Raw genomic sequence first — 20,895 nt, forward strand, 5'->3', positions numbered from 1 at the left:
ACATTTTCCTTCAGGTCATGTATATATACTACAAACAACAGCTATAGATCTTCATTTTGAAAAACATTCTTCCATCGCTACTCTCTATCTTCTATAACCAAGCCAGTTCTGTATGCACCTAGCCAGTCCACCCTGAATCCCATGTGATTTTAATTTTTGTACCAGTGTGCCATGTGGGATCTTTCAAACACCTTACTAAAGCCCATATAAACTCTATCCACAGCCCTTCCCTCATCAATTATCTTTGTCACCTCTTCAAAAAACTCAATCAAGTTGGTGATGATTTTCCCCGTACAAAACTATGCTGCCTGTCACTAACTAGTCCATTTTCCTCCAGATGTGCATATATCCTGTCCCTCAGTATCTTCTCCAAAAGCTTCCCCACCACTGATGTCAGGCTCATCGGCCTATAATTTCCTGGATTATCCCTGCTTCCTTTCTTAACCAAGGAAACAACATTGGCTGTTCTCCAGTCCTCTGGAATCTTGCCTGTGGTCAAAAAGGATGTGAAGATATCTGTTAAGGCCCAAGCTATTTTTCCCCTTGCCTCCCGCAGTAACCTGGGATAGATATCATCTGGCCCCGGGGACTTGTCTACCTTAATGCAATTTAGGATACTCATCATTTCCTCCTTTGATATAATGACATTCTCAAGAATGTTAACACACTTATCCCTGACCTCAACATCCATCATGTCCTTCTCTTTGGTGAATACTGATACAAAGTTCTCTTTATAAGGATCTCACCCACTTCCTGTGGTTCCACGCATAACTTCCCTCCATTGTCCTTGAGTGGGCCTACTCTTTCTCTTGCTACCCTCTTGCTCCTAATATATGCATAAAACGCCTTGGGATTCTCCTTGACCCTGTTTGCTAAAGACACTTCATGGCCCCTTTTAGCCCTCCTAATTCCACGTTTAAGTTCCTTCCTACTTTCACTGTACTCCTCAAGGACTTTGTCAGTTTTTAGATGCCTATACCGATCATATGCTTCCTGTTTTCTTTTAACTAAGCTTACAATTTTCCTTGTCATCCATGGTTCCCGAATCTTGCCATTTCTATCCTTCATTTTTGCAGGGACACTCCTGTCCTGCACTTCAATCAACTGGCTTTTAACAGCCTCCCACATGCCAGATGTGGATTTGCCCTCAAATAGCCGCTCCCAATCCACATTCCCCAGTTCCTGTCTAATTTGGATGTAATTGGGCTTTGCCCAATTAAGCACCCTCACCCAAGGGTCACTCTTGTCCGTATCCATGACTACCTGAACTCTTATGGAATTATGGTCACTAAGCCCAAAATGCTCCCCCACTGAAACATCGAGGGCTTCTAACACAATGGAAAGCTTCTACCAACTGAAGACCACCGTTCAAGGTTAGAAAGCCTTGAGCCCTCACAATGTTCAGATCGCCCAATTTTCAGTCACCTCTCCTGAGTTACTGGCACATGTAAAAATTATAGAGTGGTTGGGAGATTACACTGAATCACCTGATTATTTGCCATAATTAGCTTCCCATCATTATTGGCGGGCGGGTCACCATCATTGGATTCAGCCCACCTCTGGAAAAGTGATGACCATATGCAGGACTGTGACAGCAAATCACCACACACACCCCAACCTCCCAGTACCTTTCCTGCTGCTGCTCCCTCCAAACCACCTCCAAAGCTGCCTCCAAAGGCCTGTAAAATCTTCCAAGGGCCCCCCACCCACCACTCCAGTCTCTCAGTTGCTTTGCTCCTTTTATACAGGATGGTGGAAATGTTATCCTTTCGATCTGTTTTCTCTGTTCTATGTTTTTATCACTTTCGTCACTCTGTCATTCTCTCTTCCACAAAACATTGCTCACTCCTCTTTAGTTGTGCCCCTTTTAAGTTTCCTTCCTGCTTCCCAGCCCTTTTGCACTGGTTTCCACTGGCTGCTGTGCTACCTGTCCAAGTGTCTACAACCTTCAGTCACTGTTCCTTCCAGAAGCTGCACACTTTGCTTCTTAATGGTAGCCAGTTTCTTTCTTTAGCATCTTCTAGATGGGTAAGACAAAGGGCCTGACACCCAAATTCAGACCTTTGCATACTCTTTGCTTGCCCCTTGACCCCAACACTTCCCCCTGACCCCACTCGACAGTTTTCCACTTGGCTGTCCAGGATTTTAGTTCTGACTTGAATGCGGAGGAGTCATTAAGTATCCCTTACGCACAGACAAAAAGTAAAATAATCACAGTTGACAAAGGTGCTTATGTTTAACTATAGGTTCCTATGGATATCACAGATTGCCTCCAGTGAAAGACATCTTTCATTTCTGTATTTGATTTTGTTTTACACACCTTTGCTCTCATGGCCCGTTCTCCCTCGAGTTCCTCTTCCAGTTCTTCAATTCGGGACTGGAAATACAAACAGTGGCGTTACCATTTAAAATCTCCACTCTGTTTGCTAAACATTACAGCATTACAGTCATGTTTTGCAGAAGAACTTTTTTTTTAACTACATGTTTAATGAGGGTAAGTCAACACAAAATGACATTTGAAGAACCTTTCAAATCATGTTACCATGAAGGTGAACATATTAAATACTAATCTGCGGAAAATAAAGTGACTTCATGGGACCAGGTGCTCACATTCACAAATTGTACCCAAGGCTGTAAATTCACAGGAAGGTGAAGCATAACTGCAGATTAGTTCCTTCAAAATATTTCTTCTGAGAGATTGGTATTAAAAGCAAATCAAGGTGACACATACATTAAGCAGTTACTTTGCAGATAATTACGAGTGTGGAATAAAAATGATTGTTGTGATTAAGTTAATATTTGGTTTAGTTTGTCGTTAATTTGGATTCAATAGACATCTGACAAGAGATGTCAACCTATAAAGACTAAAATTGGGCAGGTCTAGTGTTCATTAGATCCAGCGAGTGAGTTTAAATTACAATTCCCTTCCACCCCATTCCCGCTTTGAGTGCATCAGCCAATTTTAGAAAAAAACTTCTGAAAGTTTCTTTCCAATGAATATTGCTTTAAATAAGAACATGCTTTGATTGGATTTGTGCCATTTTTTTACCTGATGCTCTTTAAGTTTCCTGTGCAGCGTGGAATTCAGCGACTGCTCATCTTCCCACTTGGAGTTCAGGGAATTGATCTCCATGTCTCTCCTGCAAAAATTATAAGAGGTGTAAAGTTGCAATCGCGACTGCTACAGAGGGGTTCCAATCAATAGCTGAGGTAGATTCTTTAGTGAAATGATGATGCCCAGATTGCATTCACACAGCAACAACTGTAAGTTAATGAATAAAGTTATTTAGAACCTTAGAGCAGGATTTTCTCTTTCAATAATTCTGTTTTTCTTCAATGTAGCTGACTGTGTTAAAGACTTGTAACCTCATAAAAATGATTAAAAGCCGTAAGTAATACTTCTGTATATGACCAGCAAATAGTTTCTAACAAATTATTTTGAAACTTTGGTGCTCCTTTTACAGGTTTGTAAGAATTTATTTTGAATTCCTTCTTGTTATCTTTTCCAGAGAAGCACATTTTTTACTATTCCTGCATTACCATTCATATAGTCACCTATATTGAGTGAGATAATTTTTCTACTGTATCTAATCCTCAATTAAAAAGTAGCTCTTATTAAGAAAGTGACATTACCATGGCATCAGCTAACATGTGAATGCAAACTGCATGGTTAAATGGTCACAATGACAAGCAAGAAAGAATACAGTTGAGGTAGATGGTAGTAGAAATATAGTACATGTTAACAACTCTTAATTGTCCCTTTATAATAGTGCATTTGTAACAAATTGAAAAAAACTTTGGAACTTATCCAGCGCAGTCAGACTTTATTTGCTTGCCTCGTAACCACATGTTAAATAGGATGCATTTATTCCCTTAATTATGGAAAGGTGATTGACCACAGTTGCTACTTTACCTGCAGAGTACTTCCAGCATTTTCTGTTTTTATTTCAGATTTCTAGCACCCACAGTATTCTGCCCTTGCTGGAACTAACATCTGTGTACCGTATCATAGATAGGAAATATACAAAATATTAACGTCTTGAAATGACACCATTGGAACAATGAATATTCACATAATGTAACTTCAAGGGTTATGAATATATCGGGCACTATTAGAAAAATTCAGTGTCATAATTACTCACTCAGACAGAGGAAGAGGTTTCTCTAATTCGTCACTTCAAAATGGTCAACACTTTATATTCAGAGAAAATGCTTCTGCAACAACTTACATTTATGTAATGCCATTAATGTCGTTTGTAGCAAAATAATCCCAATGCACTAAATAAGAACATTGTCTGACACCGAGCCACAGCAGGAAATATCACAATATGTAGATGTATATGTTGATAGAAAGCTGAAAAGTAAACCACTCACTTCTTGAGAATCTCCTCGAGGTCAATCTTTGCTCTCTCCATCTCATTCAGGTTTTCAATTGTCATCTTCAGGTCACCTTCAGCCTTTCGTCGAGCTTTCTCCACCTCAGTCCTGATCTTCTTCTCCTGGCTCCAGTTATCTTCCAGCTGTCAGGTAGTTAAACAATGGTCAAGTGTTTGACGACAACCATTTGACAAGTTGATTTGATCCAAGTTAAAGGAGGGAAGATGTCTCAAGGATGTTACAATGCTGCTAATCACAGGCCAGGATTTCCAAAGTGCTACCCATGAGCCATGCACCACTGACCTTTAGGTATCCTGTCCACAAAACCTTGCGAAATTTCATTCTATTCTCATTTATAGTTCAGATTTACCCTATTCAATGTTGTGGATCAGTAAATTTGAAAATATTTATTCATCCCACTGTTGCATTATGGATGGAAAAATCCTAAATCAGGACACTTGGATATGTATATATCCACATTAATGGGAACATGCATCTAAACTTTTTGCACAACCTTTAAGGACCCTTAACAAGCAAGTATGTCAGTATGTCGCGAGTGAAGACAAAAAACTTGGACAACCATGGTAAACAGTAACATATTTTACCTCTTGGATCTGAGAGTTGAGTTTTCCATTGGTCTTGGTGAGGTGATTGACTTTATCTTCCTCAGATTGAAGATCATCCAGTGTTTTCTGGAATGATAGTACAGGACAAAAATATTATTTGATTGAGGGATGATTCCAGATAGTTTGGTTTTAATAGAACCACAAGTACATTGATTTAACTAAGGTTTTTTATTCTCACAGTGAGTGATGTGGGCATCACTCACTGTGCCAGCATTTATTGCCCATCCCTAATTGCCCCGAGAAGGTGGTGGTGAGCTGCCTTCCAAAACTGCTGTGGTGCAAATACACCCATTGTGAAGTTAGCTACTAATCACTGTGTTGTCACGGAGTTGAAGATTTGATGCTGTTTATTTATAAATCCCACAATGAGCACTTATTTATGATGGTATTGTGGGAAGCATCAACATTCAGTAGATTCAATTATGAAGGAATTCCTGTGGCATCATTTCCATGAAAAGTATTGTTAGTTGCTACAACCAGCTAAGCAGCCATGTGTAAACATGATGGGCACTCTTACAACACACTGAACACCATCAGATAGAAGCTGCTTTAATTCTATCAGTTTAGCAGTGATCTGAATCCTGACACCAGTGGTGAAGAAATAACATTTTCACAGACCGTATACTCAATGGACTGATGCAACTTAGCTTAACTGTATGTAGCTACAAACTCATTGGATAACAGAGCAGTGACAATAACAGGAAATTTGGAAATAATTAAAGGCTACCAATAGAACTGATAGTGCAGGGGTTCTGTAGACTCATACCAACCTGGTGAAGTTCATCCAACGCTCTTTTCTCCTTCTGCAGCTTGGCAATTAAATCATCTCTTTGATTGAGGTCTTGGGTCAGTGAGCGCACCTTGTTATCTAGAGCCTAGTGAGATTGAATAAAACAGGTAACGATTGGAAGGCAACTTTAAACTTTCTGCACCCCACCCTCCATGTGTTTCTCAGCAGTGGAGGCAGTCTGCCATTGGTTGGTGGTAGAATCTTCCAGACCCCGCCGCTGACAATGGGGTTTCTCATTGTTTGTGCCATCCGCCACTGGTGAACCCATGGTGGGGGGTCACTGGCAGGAACGAGTGGAAAATCCTGCCCATTAAGTGTGTGCATATATGTGTGCATGTATGTATTTGTACATGTATGCGAGTGCACACACGAGCTGCTGTTTAAAGTTTATTTATTATTGTCACAAGTAGGCTTTCATTAACACTGCAATGAAGTTACTGTGAAAATCCCCTAGTCGCCACACTCCGGCGCCTGTTCGGGTACACTGAAGGAGAATTTAGCATGGCCAATCCACCTAACCAGTATGTCTTTCGGACTGTTTGAGACTGAGGGGGATTCCATAGCAGGTGGAGAGGTTTGATGGGATTTTGGTTTTTTTTTGTTGCTTTAGAAGTATAAGACAAGCATGGCCATTTCTACATTCTCAGTTGACATCAGTGGGTCAGAGTTGAGGGTACTATTGGGGGTGAGTTTGGGGTACAATTTTTGTCTTTTACTGCCCAAATTTGGGATGGCAGTGGAAAGGCAAGGACACAGAAATCCAGGGGAAATCAGTCCTGGTGGATTTCCATTTGTTTAGAATCTTGCTCCATCTTCGGGTTGGGGTCTGCCTGGAGTCTGAAGCTCCTGTCCAAAGATTAATTCACCAATGCAGAAAGGTGTGGGGAAAGGCTCCACCTCCTTCACTTGTCCATGGATGTGCTGGATATCAATGAAACCTTGGGATGGGTATGGGGGAAATAAGGTCTTGAATGGACTTGCAGGTACGTAGACATTTATAAGTCTCCAGACTTTAAATGTAACTACATTCGGCCTTTAATTAGCTTTGCAAGGGAAATAATAAGCAGGTAAATTTTCATGGTACCTGCTTTTCTTTCTCAGTTTTTACAAGCGTTGTCTCCAGACCCTCAAGATCCAGTTTCAGGTCAGACAGTTCTGTCTCTAGCTTTCTCTTGTTATTTGCGAGACTTAAGCCGGAGTTCTCCTCTTCCTCAAGCCGTTCCTTCATATCTGAGATCTGATTTTCATACTCCATCTTAGTCTTCATCAGTTGAGTAAGACGTTCCTCAAGGTCAGTGATGTTTTCTTGTTCCTGTGAATGAGGAAAAGGGAAATGCGGGTGATTTCCTAGTGATGTCGCTAAAACCATTTGCTTCAAGGTGATAATATCATAGAATCACAGAGTCCATTGTGTCCTTGAAAGAGTCATTCAATTAGACCCAATCCCTTGTTCTTTCCTTGTAGCCTGCAATTTGTTTACATTTTCAAATATTTATCAAATCCTTTTTGAAAACTATGATTGAGTCTGTTTCTACTATCTTTCAGGCAGTGCATTCTAGATCATAACAACTCACTGGGCCTGATTTTACCAAAACTTCGCGCCTGTCACGGTAAAGTTGGGCGCAATCTCCACCCGATTCCAAGCAGATCGCGGCTTTACCGACACCCGATTCGGGTGCGGGTCCGGCCCGCGCCCGAATCGGGCGGCCCGACAATTTAAATGCATTTGCATGCATTTAAATCAACTTAATGAACTGCGTGCCCAACTCTACCGCCAAATCCCACTTTACCGTCTTCTGGCCCGATCCGCGTCCGCGCTGTTACCGACCTGCAAAATAAAAGTCTGAAGTCGCCACTGCAGCCTCCGAAGAGCGGGGTCAGAGACTGCAATGGCTCTCTGACCCAGGTCATCCTCTGGTCGGGGCGGGAGGGTGGTGGGAGGAAGAAAGGGGGTGTGACGTCTCATCCCCTGGCGGGGTGGGGGGGGGGGGGGGTGTGACGTCTCATCCCCTGGAGGTGGAGGGGGGGGTGGGAGGGGAGAGAGTGTGACCGATCATCCCCTGGCGGGGGGGGGGAGAGGGGAGGGGGTGTGACGTCTCATCCTCCAGGGGGGGGGGGCAGAGAGGGGGTGTGACGTATCATTACTGGTACCAGCCACAGATTACTCTTCCCTGCAGGTGCGAGAGAGCGGGAGAGTTGGCTGTGGCTGGTAGTGTACCAGTGATGGTGCCAGGAGGGATCGGCCGCAGACAGGCAGCGGAACCCCCCCGACCAGAGGATAATCGTCAGAGAGCTGCTCTCTCCACTTTCTGCTTTTTGTTTCGCGCCCGGGCGCGCAGTAAGATTTTTTTCACACTGCGCATGCACAGTTCAGAGCTCCAATCGGTCCGCCAGCGCTAAGCCCCGCCCACAGCGCGGATCGGGCCAGAGCCAGCAAAACACGTATGGGTACGCTGCAAAGAGGATTCCAGGCGCGGATATATTTGACGCCCAGATCCGGCACTCAGACTCAAAATGGTAAAATTCCCCCCACTGGGTAAAAAAAAATCTCCCCATGTTCATCACCTTAATTCCTTTAAATAATGAATATGTGGGTGTATGTCAGGGTATGGATGAAGTGTTCATTGAGAGATAGGAGAAACTTCTGCGCAATTGTACTCAGTGCAGTGGAAAGTTATTGATTTGATTTTTTTAATATCAGTGCCAGAATTCTGAATATTTGTTACTACTGTATTACCTAGGACAATCATTGCTTTATGAATCATAGGCGCATGTATGATATGATCACAGTTCCTGTATTTCATGTGCTTTATATATAAAAATAAAACAGAATTACATGTAGGTGAGGGTGGCTGGCTGAAGAAAAATGTGTGCTTAGTCAACCTTGGCTCATTGGGTACCATTCTTGCCTTTGAGTCAGAAAGTTGTGGTTCTAGTCTCACTTCAGAATCTGAAACACAGATCTCAGCTGATCCAAAGCAGTACTGAGGGAGTGCTGCACTTTCAGAGGTGCTGTACTTCAACTAAGGCAACTGTCATAATGAAATCAATCACTACACATGTACTAAAGTAGAATCGGCTAAATTAGTTCTGAGTAAATTAAAGTTTCTTATGTTAACATGGCTATGACTTATTTTATTGCTAGCTAGTTTCAGATTACTTACAGCCTGGACTTGCAGTAAGAGATCATTCTTTTCCTGTGAGAGAGTTGCTGTCTTCTCCTCGAGTTCCTTGAGGCGGTTCAGGAGGTCATTGGTCTGTGCCATTGCAGTCCTAAGTTCCTCCTCTTTCTGCTTCATCTCATCTTCCTGACGGGCCACGTTCAACAGAGGCTTAACCTACAAAGAACAGGATCGAATCAGTCTGCTATCTAAAAGCATAGCTAGCAATGACAGGTACTGTGGAACAGACAGTAAGAACAACCTGAATTGATAGAGTAATCCAAAAATACAATACTGCAGATACTGGAAATCTGAAATAGAAACGGAAAATGTTGGAAAAACTGAGCAAGTCTGGCAAGCGCCTTTGTAGAGAGAAACAGAGTTAATCGCCGGAATTCTACCGCCTCGCCCACCACAGAATCGGAGTGGGTGAGTGGCGGACAACGGAAATGTCCATTGAGCTCAGGCCGGAACTCGCGGTCTCGCTCGATCGAGGCCATAAAATCCTGTTCAAAGTTTCAGGAAATGACCTTTCATCAGGTCCTCTCTTCATAGATGCTGTCAGAGCTGTTGAGTATTGCCAGCTTTTACTGTTTCTATTTCTGCATTCATATTGCATTTAACTTAGTAGGAAGTCCTAAAATAGACAAAGGCTGGTACTTTCCGCAGCAACATCATTAGAATAAATTAACATATGATCATCCGCTATGCCAGAATCGTACCCCACCCCACCCCACCCCCCGTCTGAACATCCATCCATTTTGGCATGATGTCAGAACAGCATCAATCATGACTGGTCTCTGAAGGTGTGCCACCTGGTGAGTAGACCTCCCAGGGAGTCCAGAGGGGAGAGGATCATTTCCACATACTACCCAGGCACCCCCTGGCACTGCCCAGGCACTGCCCTGACATCCCAGCACAACTCGGATACACCCCCCCTCCCCCCGTCACTGCCTGGACAGTGCCAGGGGAGTTCCGGGCATGCCCAGGTAGTGCTCAGGGGCATGGGGGAGAGGGCGGTCGGGAGGTGGTTCACTCCTTGTGTGGTGGAGCAGCCTTTCAAAATGGTGCCCTGATCTTCACTTTTTTAAGTTGCTGGTAGGATGTGCAAATCAGAGGCTGCCCTGCCAGTGATATGGTGTGGAACCCATGACTTGAAGTTTAGTGCTGCACTACGAGGCGGACAAAGCTGCCATTGCTTTTTCTGCCCGACATTGACCTTGCTGATATCAGGATTAATCCCGACCCGAGTCAGAAGTTATTTTTTACATGATATGATTTCGGAAAAACACATTGTAATAAATACCTTAGTGTAAAGCTTCCACCAGCCCCAGTAGCGTAATTGCAGGAATTTGCGGATATTACGCTGAATAACTATCAATGCCATTCTGGAGGTAAAAGAGTGGAAGAAAGGTACATCTTAGCAGTAGCTAAAAACTTGCCTCCTCTTTATTCACTCTGATATCACCTTCTCATTATATTTTATCCAGTCATTACATGACAATCATTCATGCATCAATCATTCCTGTGCTTATCCAAAATGTGCAAATAACCTGATATCTGGGTTTTGGGGAGAGTTAGGGAGGCTAGGTTGAAGTTGTTTTGCTGCCAGGAGACTGGTCAGGAATTTCCAAACTAAATTGTGGACTGCTATATATGCTGCAGGTATGCATAAAATCCCGGTTCATTTGAATGATGTGATTGTGTGGTTTGCACAAAATAAATCTCTAATACATATAGACATGTGGAGTTAAGTGCAGTATGCTTGGGGAAGAGAAAGGTGCCTTTAGACTTACGGCTTTTCAACCATAGGGGCTTTCCTCATCTCATGTCTGGATCTGCTGTCGACTAATTAATGGAGATTGATTGCTCAGATTCGTTAACAGCTCCATTATACCATGTGACTGCCGGGATGACAGAAGGCAAATTAAATAGGCCTTGCCCTTGTCTTTGTCTCACAATGCCTTTGTGACTAGATTTGATTTTATGAAAAATATTACTTCAAGACTATGCACAATATATTATAATTGTAGGAATCATACATAAAGTGTTCCTGATTGCGGAGACTTACCTTCTGTCCAGCATCTTTTTGAACTCTATACGCATCAGCATCCCACGGGAACGAGACTGAATCATTGTCATAATCTTTGCGAGTCGCTCATCACGGAAATCCTCTAGTTTAGCCAAAACACCAGCCCTGAAGAATACCTGTGAAGTACACAAAAATAATGTGAACTGTATAACAAACTCGAATGGGAGATTTTACCTCCATCTGTATCTAACGCCAGTAAACTGTCAGCATCCCAGCACAGCAATAAGCACTAAGGATAATTGCAACCACTAAACTAAAGAAATACATCCTAAATTTCTGTGAATTCACATCTCTTACTCTGTTTCATTTCTGATGTGAGTAAGAATTGGTCTTGCATAAGGCAGCCAAGATTGAATAGAACATAGGAACAGGAGAATGCCATTAAACCCCTCAAACTTGTGACTCCAGAGCCACAGCAATGTGGTTGACTCTGAACTCTGAACAAGGGTAGCGAGGAATGGGCAATAAATGCTGGTCAGTCACGAATGAATAAAAAAAGCTCAATTTTAAGATTCTGCTCCCTTGTCATTTGGACTTTCCAGCAAAGAAAATAATTTCTCTCTTTACCCGATGAAAAGCATAGTAAACTTTGAAGAGGACAGTGTAGAACTTCAAAAGGACACAGACAAGTTGGTGGAGCGGGCAGATAAGTGGGAGATGAATTTCAATGCAGATAAGTACGAGGTGATGCATTTTGGTAGGAGGAACATAGAGAGACAAGGGGTAAAATAAGAAGTAAAATTCTTAAGGGTGTGCAGGAGCAGAGGTTGGTGCCTGTGTGCATAGATCATTGAAGGTGGCCAGACAGTTTGAGCATTTAAAACATTTCGTATTCTGGGCTTTATTAATAGGGGCATAGAGTACACAGCAAGGAGGATATGCTGAACTTATACAAGACACTAGTTAGACCTCAGCTGGAATATTGAGGGGATATTCTGCTCCCGTTTTTGGTGGGTGGGGTGGAGAATCCAGGGAGAGTCTCAAAATGGTTTTTACACCGGTGGGATTTCTCCACTCAATATTCCTCACTCCCCCCACCCCCCCGCCAGTGGCGTAACAGTGTTACTGCCATGCAATGATGGGAATGGCATTTGAATATATTTAAATATAATTAGCGGGCCTCTCTGTTGTAACATCCCCCACACTCACCCAACGACATGACATCACAACCAGCAAAGTTTAAAATAGATTTAAAAATTGGGGAACTGACAAACAGAACCCGCTTGGAGCATACAGGTAAGTACAGCCGTGGGGAGAGAGAGTCATGCCTAGGCCCTACCTTGGCATTGCCCAGGCACTGCCCCCTAGCACTGCCATGGGACAGTGCTTGGACAGTGCTGAGGGCAGTGCAGTGGGGGAGGTGCCGGGGGTTCTGTGTCTGCTGGGGGTGGGAGATGGAGGCAGTTGGGGCCTGTGTCTGCTGGGGGTGGATTCCATGGGGGGGGGGGGGTGGAGTTCTGTGTTGGAGGGAAGGATTCCCTGGTGCTGGTGGGGGGTCTGTGTTGGGCACAGAGTAAATCTGGAATAAGAAAAAGGTGCTCATGACAGGGAAATGGATATCAGGGCCACGTGTTTTTCAAACAACAATGTACAACCAAATTTAAAAGTAATGTGACAATATCTATCCTTTATCCCAAATGCATCCTCATATCTGCAGTAACTTCTGCGTAATTTTAGAACTCAAGAGTTTTCCTATTTGACCTGATGATGTGTTACCTTTGTATGTCCAATTTTGTACTCGTTGGTATCTAGGTCAATGGAACCAAGGACCAATTCTGATGCTTTCTTGTTATCAACAAATCCCTTTGGAATGACATTTGGGTTCAAGATGTGGTACCTAAACAAAAACAGTTAGTTAAATAATGCATATTTTATGTAGGCCTGCAGGTTGTATTCAGTTTATTAGCTCTCTAACTGAAGTTTATTTTTCTGTTTTGCAGTAATTAAGACACAAGAATAGATTTTGGAGGCCACAAACTCTGATCCCATCCCTTTCCCTGGTCACTGTCTGAGGTTGAACCAGACTAATCAGAACCCTAGTGTCCTAATTGATCCTGAGCTGAGCTTCCAACCCCACATACTCTCCAACACCAAGATCATCAAGTTCCATCTCTGTAACATTACCTGTAACTGCCCCTTCCTCAGCTCATTGGCTTCTGAAACTCTATCTGTGTCTTTGTTAACTGTTTACTCAACCCTTACTCTCCTGGACAGCCTTCCATCTTGCAGCCTCTGCAAACTTGAACTCATCCAAAGCGCTGCTGCCCATATCTTAAGCTATTCATCCACCATCCCTTTACTTGCTGATCTACATTGGCTCTCGGTCTGATAATGCCTCAATGTTAAAATGTTCATCCTTGTATTCAAATCCTTCCATAGCGTCACTCCTCATTTCGGTCACCTCTTCCAGCTCTACAACCTCCTGGGATCTCTGTGCTCCTCCAATATAAGTTTCTTGCACATCTTGATTTTCATTACCCTGCCATTGATGGCTATGACTGAATCAAAAGCTCTGAATTCCCTTCCTATATCACTTTACCTCTCTCTTTCTCTTCCTTTACAAGCCACTTCTTTGACCTAGCTTTTTGTCACTTGTTCTATCATCTCCTCACATCTCTTGGTGCCAAATTTTGTCTTTGATGGTGCTCCTGTCAAGAACTTTGGGAAATGTTTATGTCATTCAAGGTGATATATAAAAGCAATTAATTGATTCTTATGGTGATAAGTGGAAGGTGACAACTTATTTCCAGTGACACCAATGGACTTGCTCGAGTGTTGGTTGTGTTGCGATTGTATAGAGCTAGGCCTAGATGTACTTGCCTCTGTTTGAACTCAGGATACTGCAGTCTATTGGGGAAACCTTTCCTGCAGATACGGATTCCCTCCAGCACACCGTTACAAGCCAACTGGTGAAGAATCAGGCCAGCATCACTCACACCTAGAATATAATTCACACTTTCACGATTAACAACACTCCAATAGAGTTGGGCCTAACATTTAGTTTTGTTAAATGGATATTATTATCACTCAATCTTCAAATTCCAATCTGTCAAATCCCTTCCCATTTGTTTCCATTCCATCAAATTCTTGAGCAACAAACTGTTGCCCAGTTATAAAAATATTTTCAATAACCCAGAGTGGTGAGAATGTGAACTCGCTACACAGGAATAGTTGAGGCAATAGCATAGATCCATTAAAGGGGAAGATAGATTAGAACATGAGGGAGAAAGTAATAGAAGGATATGCTGATCAGGTTAGATGAAGAAAAGCAGGAGAAGGCTTGAGCGGAGTATAAATCCTAGCATTGACCATTTGGGCAGAATGGCCTGTGAGAGTTGCACTCACCTGACTGTTTGTTTTCATTTGGCACGATACATCGGACAAAGTGCGGAGCTGTGCTGCGCAGTGTGGTCATCAGCTTGTTCAGTTGTTCCTATAATGTTGAGAAATGGCACAATAAAGGTTGTTGCAAGGTGAAATTAGACAAGGCAAAAAAAAGGGGTCAAAGAATGGCATAGGTAAAGAACGGAGCAAAAATAATGACTAACTCTTCCTTGTGTCTGGAAATGTGAAGGAAAACAAATCTGGGAAAGGGGAATGAAGAATGGAGAAGCCGAGTGTCAAAGAGAAAGTGAGAGAAGGTGCCGACTGTTTCTGTTGGGGAATCTATGTAGAGCTCTTACCCTGTAGAAGGCAGAAACTGTCTGGAAAGACGAGCCTTTCTTCTGCTTCTTACTGCCAGCTGCAAAGAAATGGTTTTGCCAAATAAACAATTGCACTCAATAAATAAAAAGTTCTCACAGTTTTATGCAGGGGACAGATTAATGTTAATGGGTATCTCCATGCCTAAGCACAGAGATCATGTTGATTGTCAATGCCCAAAACATGAAAAGACACACCAAGCTGCTTTACAAAAGTTCAATCAAAAATTCATCAAGGTCAAAACATTTACCAAGTTCACCAGAAACTTATGAGAGAAACTTGTATTTTATCCTTGTATTACTCACTTCTCAACACTTGATGGCATTGGTTTCCACCTTTTGCTCATCCCTTTTTCAGGCTCACCCTAAGGATGACCTATATTTTCCAGAACTCACCTGCTGCTTCGTCTTCTTTGAAGAGAACAGGCAGCAAGGCCTGGGAAGATTTCTGGAAAAGACCCACCACAGTTTCATTCAAGGGATCCTTGTTCTTCTCCAGCCAACCTTGAGTGCAGTAGCCAACCTGGTGAGGAGAAAGAGCAATATAGTGTTAACAGCAACAACAACTTTAACTGAATCTGGGAGCCTGCAGGCGAGGACCAAGTTGGATGACATCCTAATGTCCACAATCTGAAATCCAGGAGATTTTAACCAACTGAGTTGAGCAGGAAGAGTAGCTGACAGATGGGCATAAATTCAAACTTTGGTGTCTGAAGGTCCAGAAGAAACACAAATATAAGAATTGGGAGCAGGAGTAGGCTATTTGGCCCTTTTGAGCCTGGTCTGTCAATCAATAAGATCATGGCTGACCTGACTGTGGCCTCAAATCCATTTTCCTGCCTATCACCGCTTCCCTTTGACTCCCTGGTTCGTCAAGAATTTATCTACCTCTGCCTTAAAAATATTCATGATGTGGAGAAGCCAGCATTGGACTGGGGTGGACAGAGTAAGAAGTCTCACAACATCAGGTTAAAGTCCAACAGGTTTATTTGGAATCATGAGCTTTCGGAGCGCTGTTTCTCCATCAGGTGAAATATTAAATAACCAAGACGCCATTGCTCTCTGGGGAAGAGTTCCAAAGATTGAGAATAAAGGTATCTGCTCAGCCAGGATTTTCCAGCCCTGTCATGGTGGGAGCTACCGCTGGAAATCCGATGGACCAACTGAAAGTCCATTGACTTTTGCTGGGATCAGACGATCCCAGTAGCAGTCAGTGCTGGAGAATCCTGTCCCCATCTCCAGCGTGGACCTCAACATGACTCAGAAAAGGGGTTCATGGTTCAGGGATGGAACAGGGTAAGAAACCTTGGGTCAAGGGAAATATGAATTTTTATTCATTGTATGAGGGGGAGTAATTCTGTTCCTCTTGGACTACTAGGAACCTTAAAAAATCTTAGAAATCTTAGAAACCTCACAGCACAGAAAGAGGCCATTCGGCCCATCGAGTCTGCACTGACCACAATCCTACCCAGACCCTACCCCCATATCCCTACATATTTTACCCACTAATCCCTCTAACCTACGCATCTCAGGACACTAAGGGAAATTTTAGCATGACCAATCAACCTAACCCGCACATCTTTGGACTGTGGGAGGAAACCGGAGTGGCACAGTGGTTAGCATTGCTGCCTCACAGCACCAGGGACCCGGGTTCAATTCCCACCTCGGATCATTGTCTGTGTGGAGTTTGCACATTCTCTTCTTGTCTGCATGGGTTTCCTCTGGGTGCTCCGGTTTCCTCCCACAGTCCAAAGATGTGCAGGTTAGGTTGACTGGCCATGCTAAATTGACCCTAGTGTCAAGAGGATTAGAGGAATGGGGCCTGGGTGGGATTGTGTTTGATACAGACTTGATGTGCTGAATGGCCTCCTTCTGTACTGTAGGGCTTCTATGAAATTCTATGAATGGACTCATCGAAAGATAATTTGTCTTTCTGGCCTTCTTCTGTTCCTGACACCACATGCTGCCAGTTTGGTCTGATTAAGACCATAACTCACAGAAAGGCAGTGGAATCGGTGTATGTAATTCACCTGAGGCATTTCACCTGCTCGACCATTTGATTTTCATCAGGACAGCAGTGTTCAAATTAAAATCGGCTCTGGATAAATTTCAGCCTTACAGATGTGAAAACAGCAAATTAAATCATTATAAACCAGGATCAATATTGTGAGTCCATTAATAATGTTAATTGAGACTACAAATATATTTCCCGTGATTATTAACTAATACGGAACATTTTTGTGCACAGTATTGCAATATGAAACACATAGGAATGAATGATAATTTGTAAGGGTAATGTGTTATCACACTTGGACTTATTATCACAAATGACTTCTTTGCTGTAAAATCCCACCCGAGGCCAAGGGAGAATGCTGTTCTGTGAGCCTCGCCCTCCCCGATTCTGGGGCGGACAAGGCATTAAAATTCCGGCACTTGTCATTGTTGGTGAATGTGCAAATCCATGGCATGGCTGTGGAATGTTCTTTAATCAGCTTTTGTGTTGTTTAACAAGTTGAGAACAATATCTGTGTTTATCTAAAGCACAAATGTGGCAGAATTGATTTGCCGTGCTATGAATGGCCAGTTAGTCATTTTAGGTTTAACTGAGGGGGTGGGTGTAATTGTTTAGTGACTGTTGCTTGAAATGGGTTGTTGCTGATTCAGCACACTCAGTTTAAACCGTGCCCAATTTTCTTTACTAATTCACTTCAGAGAGGACTTGCCATAAGCCTGTTTGCAGTTATTAATGTTGACCAATTTAACCACACCCTCACCCCCGCCTGTCCAACACCCACCACCACCAAGTTTCTTTTGTGGAATTTCAGAGTGATGCACTTCTCCGGAAGCAGCGAATATTTACCGTGCCAGCATAGTGGACAAGCTCAAAGGTAGCTTGCGATTTGCCTTTCCCGCCTTTAGGTTTCAGGAAATTGTTGGACTTCCCCAAATGGTTGTCATACAAGGCAGCCTTGAATGTTGCATCAGTGGCCTTGGGGAACACACACTGCTCTTCCAGGATGGAGAAGATGCCCATGGGCTGGAAACAAATAACAAGAAGAATAGTCATTGTAATAAATTGAAACTGTGCCATTTCTACCGATCAAAATATATTAGTGAAAGCTGCAATGTAAAGAAAGTGTGCAACATCTGAACCAAATTATAAATAGACATGGACCACAGACAGAAAAACACCTTTAATTAGGTACGACTTGGAAATTTTATTCAAGGATGTGAAGCTGATGTGAGATTTAGAAGGTGGAAAGTGCCACAATGATGCAGAAAGGATGCCCATCTGGTGGCTGTCTATAGTGTTGGCACAGCTAGCTTTGCATTGCATCTGATTATTCAATACTCGGAATATGTGATGTTGGCATTGGACAGCTGAAATGCTTTCACTCAATGGCAATGCAGTGCCTTACCTTAGTGAGTGTGAAAATCCACAAAGGAGAGTCAGGGGCTTGACCAGTAAGGCCCTTGCATCTCTCATGTATCCAGCTGGAATCTTTAGTCCATAAATTTGGTTCTCCCTCTCCAAAGATTTATTGTTTTGTTTCAGCTCTCCAGCACCCAACAACAAATTATATTTATATAGCACCTTTAATGTAACGAAATGTCCTGAGGTGCTTAAGAGGAGCCTCAGAAAATAAACTGTGACACTCTATCACATCAGGACATATAACAATAAATCCACCAGATCTTTCTTTTGAGATGTGCTGATGTAACTTTCCTTGACAGAATTACCTTCTCCAGCAGCTCAATGCAGGCTTGCAGGTCCATGCCAAAGTCAATAAAATCCCAAAGAATCCCTTCTTTCTTATATTCTTCCTGTTCCAGGACGAACATGTGATGATTGAAAAACTGTTGCAGCTTCTCATTGGTGAAGTTGATGCAAAGTTGCTCAAAGCTATTGAACTGCGAAAGGATAAGAACAGCGGAGAATAAGAACAAAGTTCCTTTTCTATCTATACACCCGCCCGTAATTCTTTGAAAAATTAATTGATAATTTTCATTACCTTCACATCTAGAATGAGCAGCCCATTTATTTAGAACACAAAGTTTACATTCATTTTTTCAAAAAAATCACCTTTTGGCTGTCGATCCACTCATTCTCTCAAAGCCGCAGTTTTCAAATATATTTTTTATCCATGAGGCTGCAATGGATTACAGAGGTTTTACAGCAATAGGCCACTTGGCCCTAGTAATCTATGCCAGTGTTTGTGCTTCACATGAGCCTCCTCACACTTCATTTTATCCTCTCAAAATATCCTTTCATTTTTTTTCTCCCTGACATGTTTTTCTAGCTGCCCCTTATGCCATTCATCTCAACCAGTCCATGTGGTAACAGGTTCCAAATTCTAACTATTCTCCAGGTAATATGAATTCTCTCTTTGTGACTGTAATATGTATAAGTCCTCTTGTTTTGGACTCTGCACAAGTGGATACGTCATCCCTCTGTCTACTGAACCGCCAGCCTAGGGCTCTGGTTCAGAACTATTCCATACATGACTGACTGCAAAGCGCCACTTGCTGCAAGGAAACATACTTTTATTTATTTGTGTTGCAAAAATTGCTCCGAATCCACCTGAATTGTGATCTTCCAATGCGTCTCATTGCCAGCACAGATTGACATCTGGTCTAACCCCGATTGACAATAAATAGAACTTGTGTTCTTTATTTCTGATCCACTTACTTATTCCCTTCAGCTGGATTTTTGTTCACAGTGTGAGTGGGTTATGCTTTTCAGAACACAGGGGAATCATTTAGACTTTGAGTGATAAGCAAAATACTGCGGACGCTGGGAATCTGAAATAAAAACAAAGTGCTGAATAAATGCAGTAGGTTAGGGTTAGGGTTAGGGTTAGGATGGCAGCATCTGTGGAGAGACAAGAGTCTGAAGAAGAGTCATCCAGACTCTCAACCTTATCTCTGTTTCTCTCCCCACAGATGCTGCCAGACCTGCTGGGTTTTTTCAGCATTTTCTCATTTTCTTTCGATAAGCAATATCTTCTTCCCATTTTACAGCTTCCAGATAGGGCTAGCTCATCTGATATCATTTGTTTTTACAGTATCACTCAAAGTCAAAATTTACCCTCACTGGGGAGAAGATTTTATTTAGTGATGGGTAATTTTTTTGGTTTAATAATTATCAATGACAAAGGAGGGTTGTTTCCTTTTGTTGAGATTTCAAGTTGCTGCACAATAGGAATCTTTACCTCAAAGATCTCAAAGCCAGCAATGTCCAGCACTCCTATGAAATACTGACGCTGCAACTTGGTGTCCAAGGTCTTGTTGATTCTGAAAACCATCCACTTGAACATTTTGTCATAAACGGCCTTTGCCAGAGCTCCAATCGCATTGTAGCACTGAAAAAGAGCAAAGATAAAATTTCTTTCATCAATATCATTGGGGAGGCAATGGCCAAGTAGTATTATCACTGGACTATTAATTCAGAAACTCAGCGAATGTTCTGGGGACACGGGTTTGAATTCTGCCACAGCAGATGGTGGAATTTGAATTCAATACAAAAAATCTCTAATTATGAATCTATTGATGACCATGAAACTATTGTCGTTGTCATAAAAACCCAGCTGGTTCACTAATGTCGTTTAGGGAAGGAAATCTGATGTCCTTACCAGGTCTGGCCTTCATGTGACTCCAGAGCCACAGCAATGTGGTTGACTCTCAACTGCCCTCCAAGGGCAGCCAGCGACACACATGTCCCAGGAATGAATTTTTTAAAAATCTTGTTGACACTGTCAAATGGCTGCCATAGGCTCTTAAAATATAGGAATGGGGCTTTGATTTTAAGTAGGTGTGGAATCATTCTGTGGGATGGGGCACAGGTGGGAGTTGGCAAGCAACAGGTTCACATTTGATTTGATTAGATTTGATTTATTATTGTCACATATCAGTATACAGTGAAAAGTATTGTTTCTTATGAATGGTTACAAAGCATTCCATTCATAGAGAAGGAAAGGAGAGAGTGCAGAATGTAGTGTTATAGCTATGATGTAGAGAAAGATCAACTTAATGCGAGGTAGGATCTTTCAGAAGTCTGATGGTAGAAGGGAAGAAGCCGCTCTTGAGTCAGTCGGTACGTGTCCTCAGATTTTTGTATCTTTTTCCCCGGGGTGCGTGGGGTCCTTAA

The 20,895-nt window shown here is 42.5% G+C and overlaps 1 protein-coding gene across 1 annotated transcript in view; it reads right to left on the minus strand.

The window, feature by feature from the left end:
- The window catches only part of LOC144510364 (myosin-16-like), a 66,472-nt gene that overhangs the window by 20,126 nt on the left and 25,451 nt on the right, over positions 1–20,895 (minus strand). Inside the window, exons 12-28 of the mRNA XM_078239804.1 lie at positions 19,961–20,110; positions 18,489–18,659; positions 17,608–17,784; positions 15,144–15,270; positions 14,730–14,788; positions 14,392–14,479; positions 13,867–13,984; positions 12,763–12,883; positions 11,026–11,162; positions 10,261–10,342; positions 8,958–9,131; positions 6,878–7,105; positions 5,774–5,878; positions 4,983–5,069; positions 4,375–4,520; positions 3,050–3,140; positions 2,321–2,377 (exon numbers count right to left, since the gene is read on the minus strand). Coding sequence (XP_078095930.1) covers positions 2,321–2,377; positions 3,050–3,140; positions 4,375–4,520; positions 4,983–5,069; positions 5,774–5,878; positions 6,878–7,105; positions 8,958–9,131; positions 10,261–10,342; positions 11,026–11,162; positions 12,763–12,883; positions 13,867–13,984; positions 14,392–14,479; positions 14,730–14,788; positions 15,144–15,270; positions 17,608–17,784; positions 18,489–18,659; positions 19,961–20,110 — 2,118 coding nt within the window. The remainder of the gene's footprint in view (positions 1–2,320; positions 2,378–3,049; positions 3,141–4,374; positions 4,521–4,982; positions 5,070–5,773; positions 5,879–6,877; positions 7,106–8,957; positions 9,132–10,260; positions 10,343–11,025; positions 11,163–12,762; positions 12,884–13,866; positions 13,985–14,391; positions 14,480–14,729; positions 14,789–15,143; positions 15,271–17,607; positions 17,785–18,488; positions 18,660–19,960; positions 20,111–20,895) is intronic.

Source organism: Mustelus asterias, chromosome 23 (genome assembly GCF_964213995.1).
Source record: "Mustelus asterias chromosome 23, sMusAst1.hap1.1, whole genome shotgun sequence".
Taxonomy (NCBI): Eukaryota; Metazoa; Chordata; class Chondrichthyes; order Carcharhiniformes; family Triakidae; genus Mustelus; species Mustelus asterias.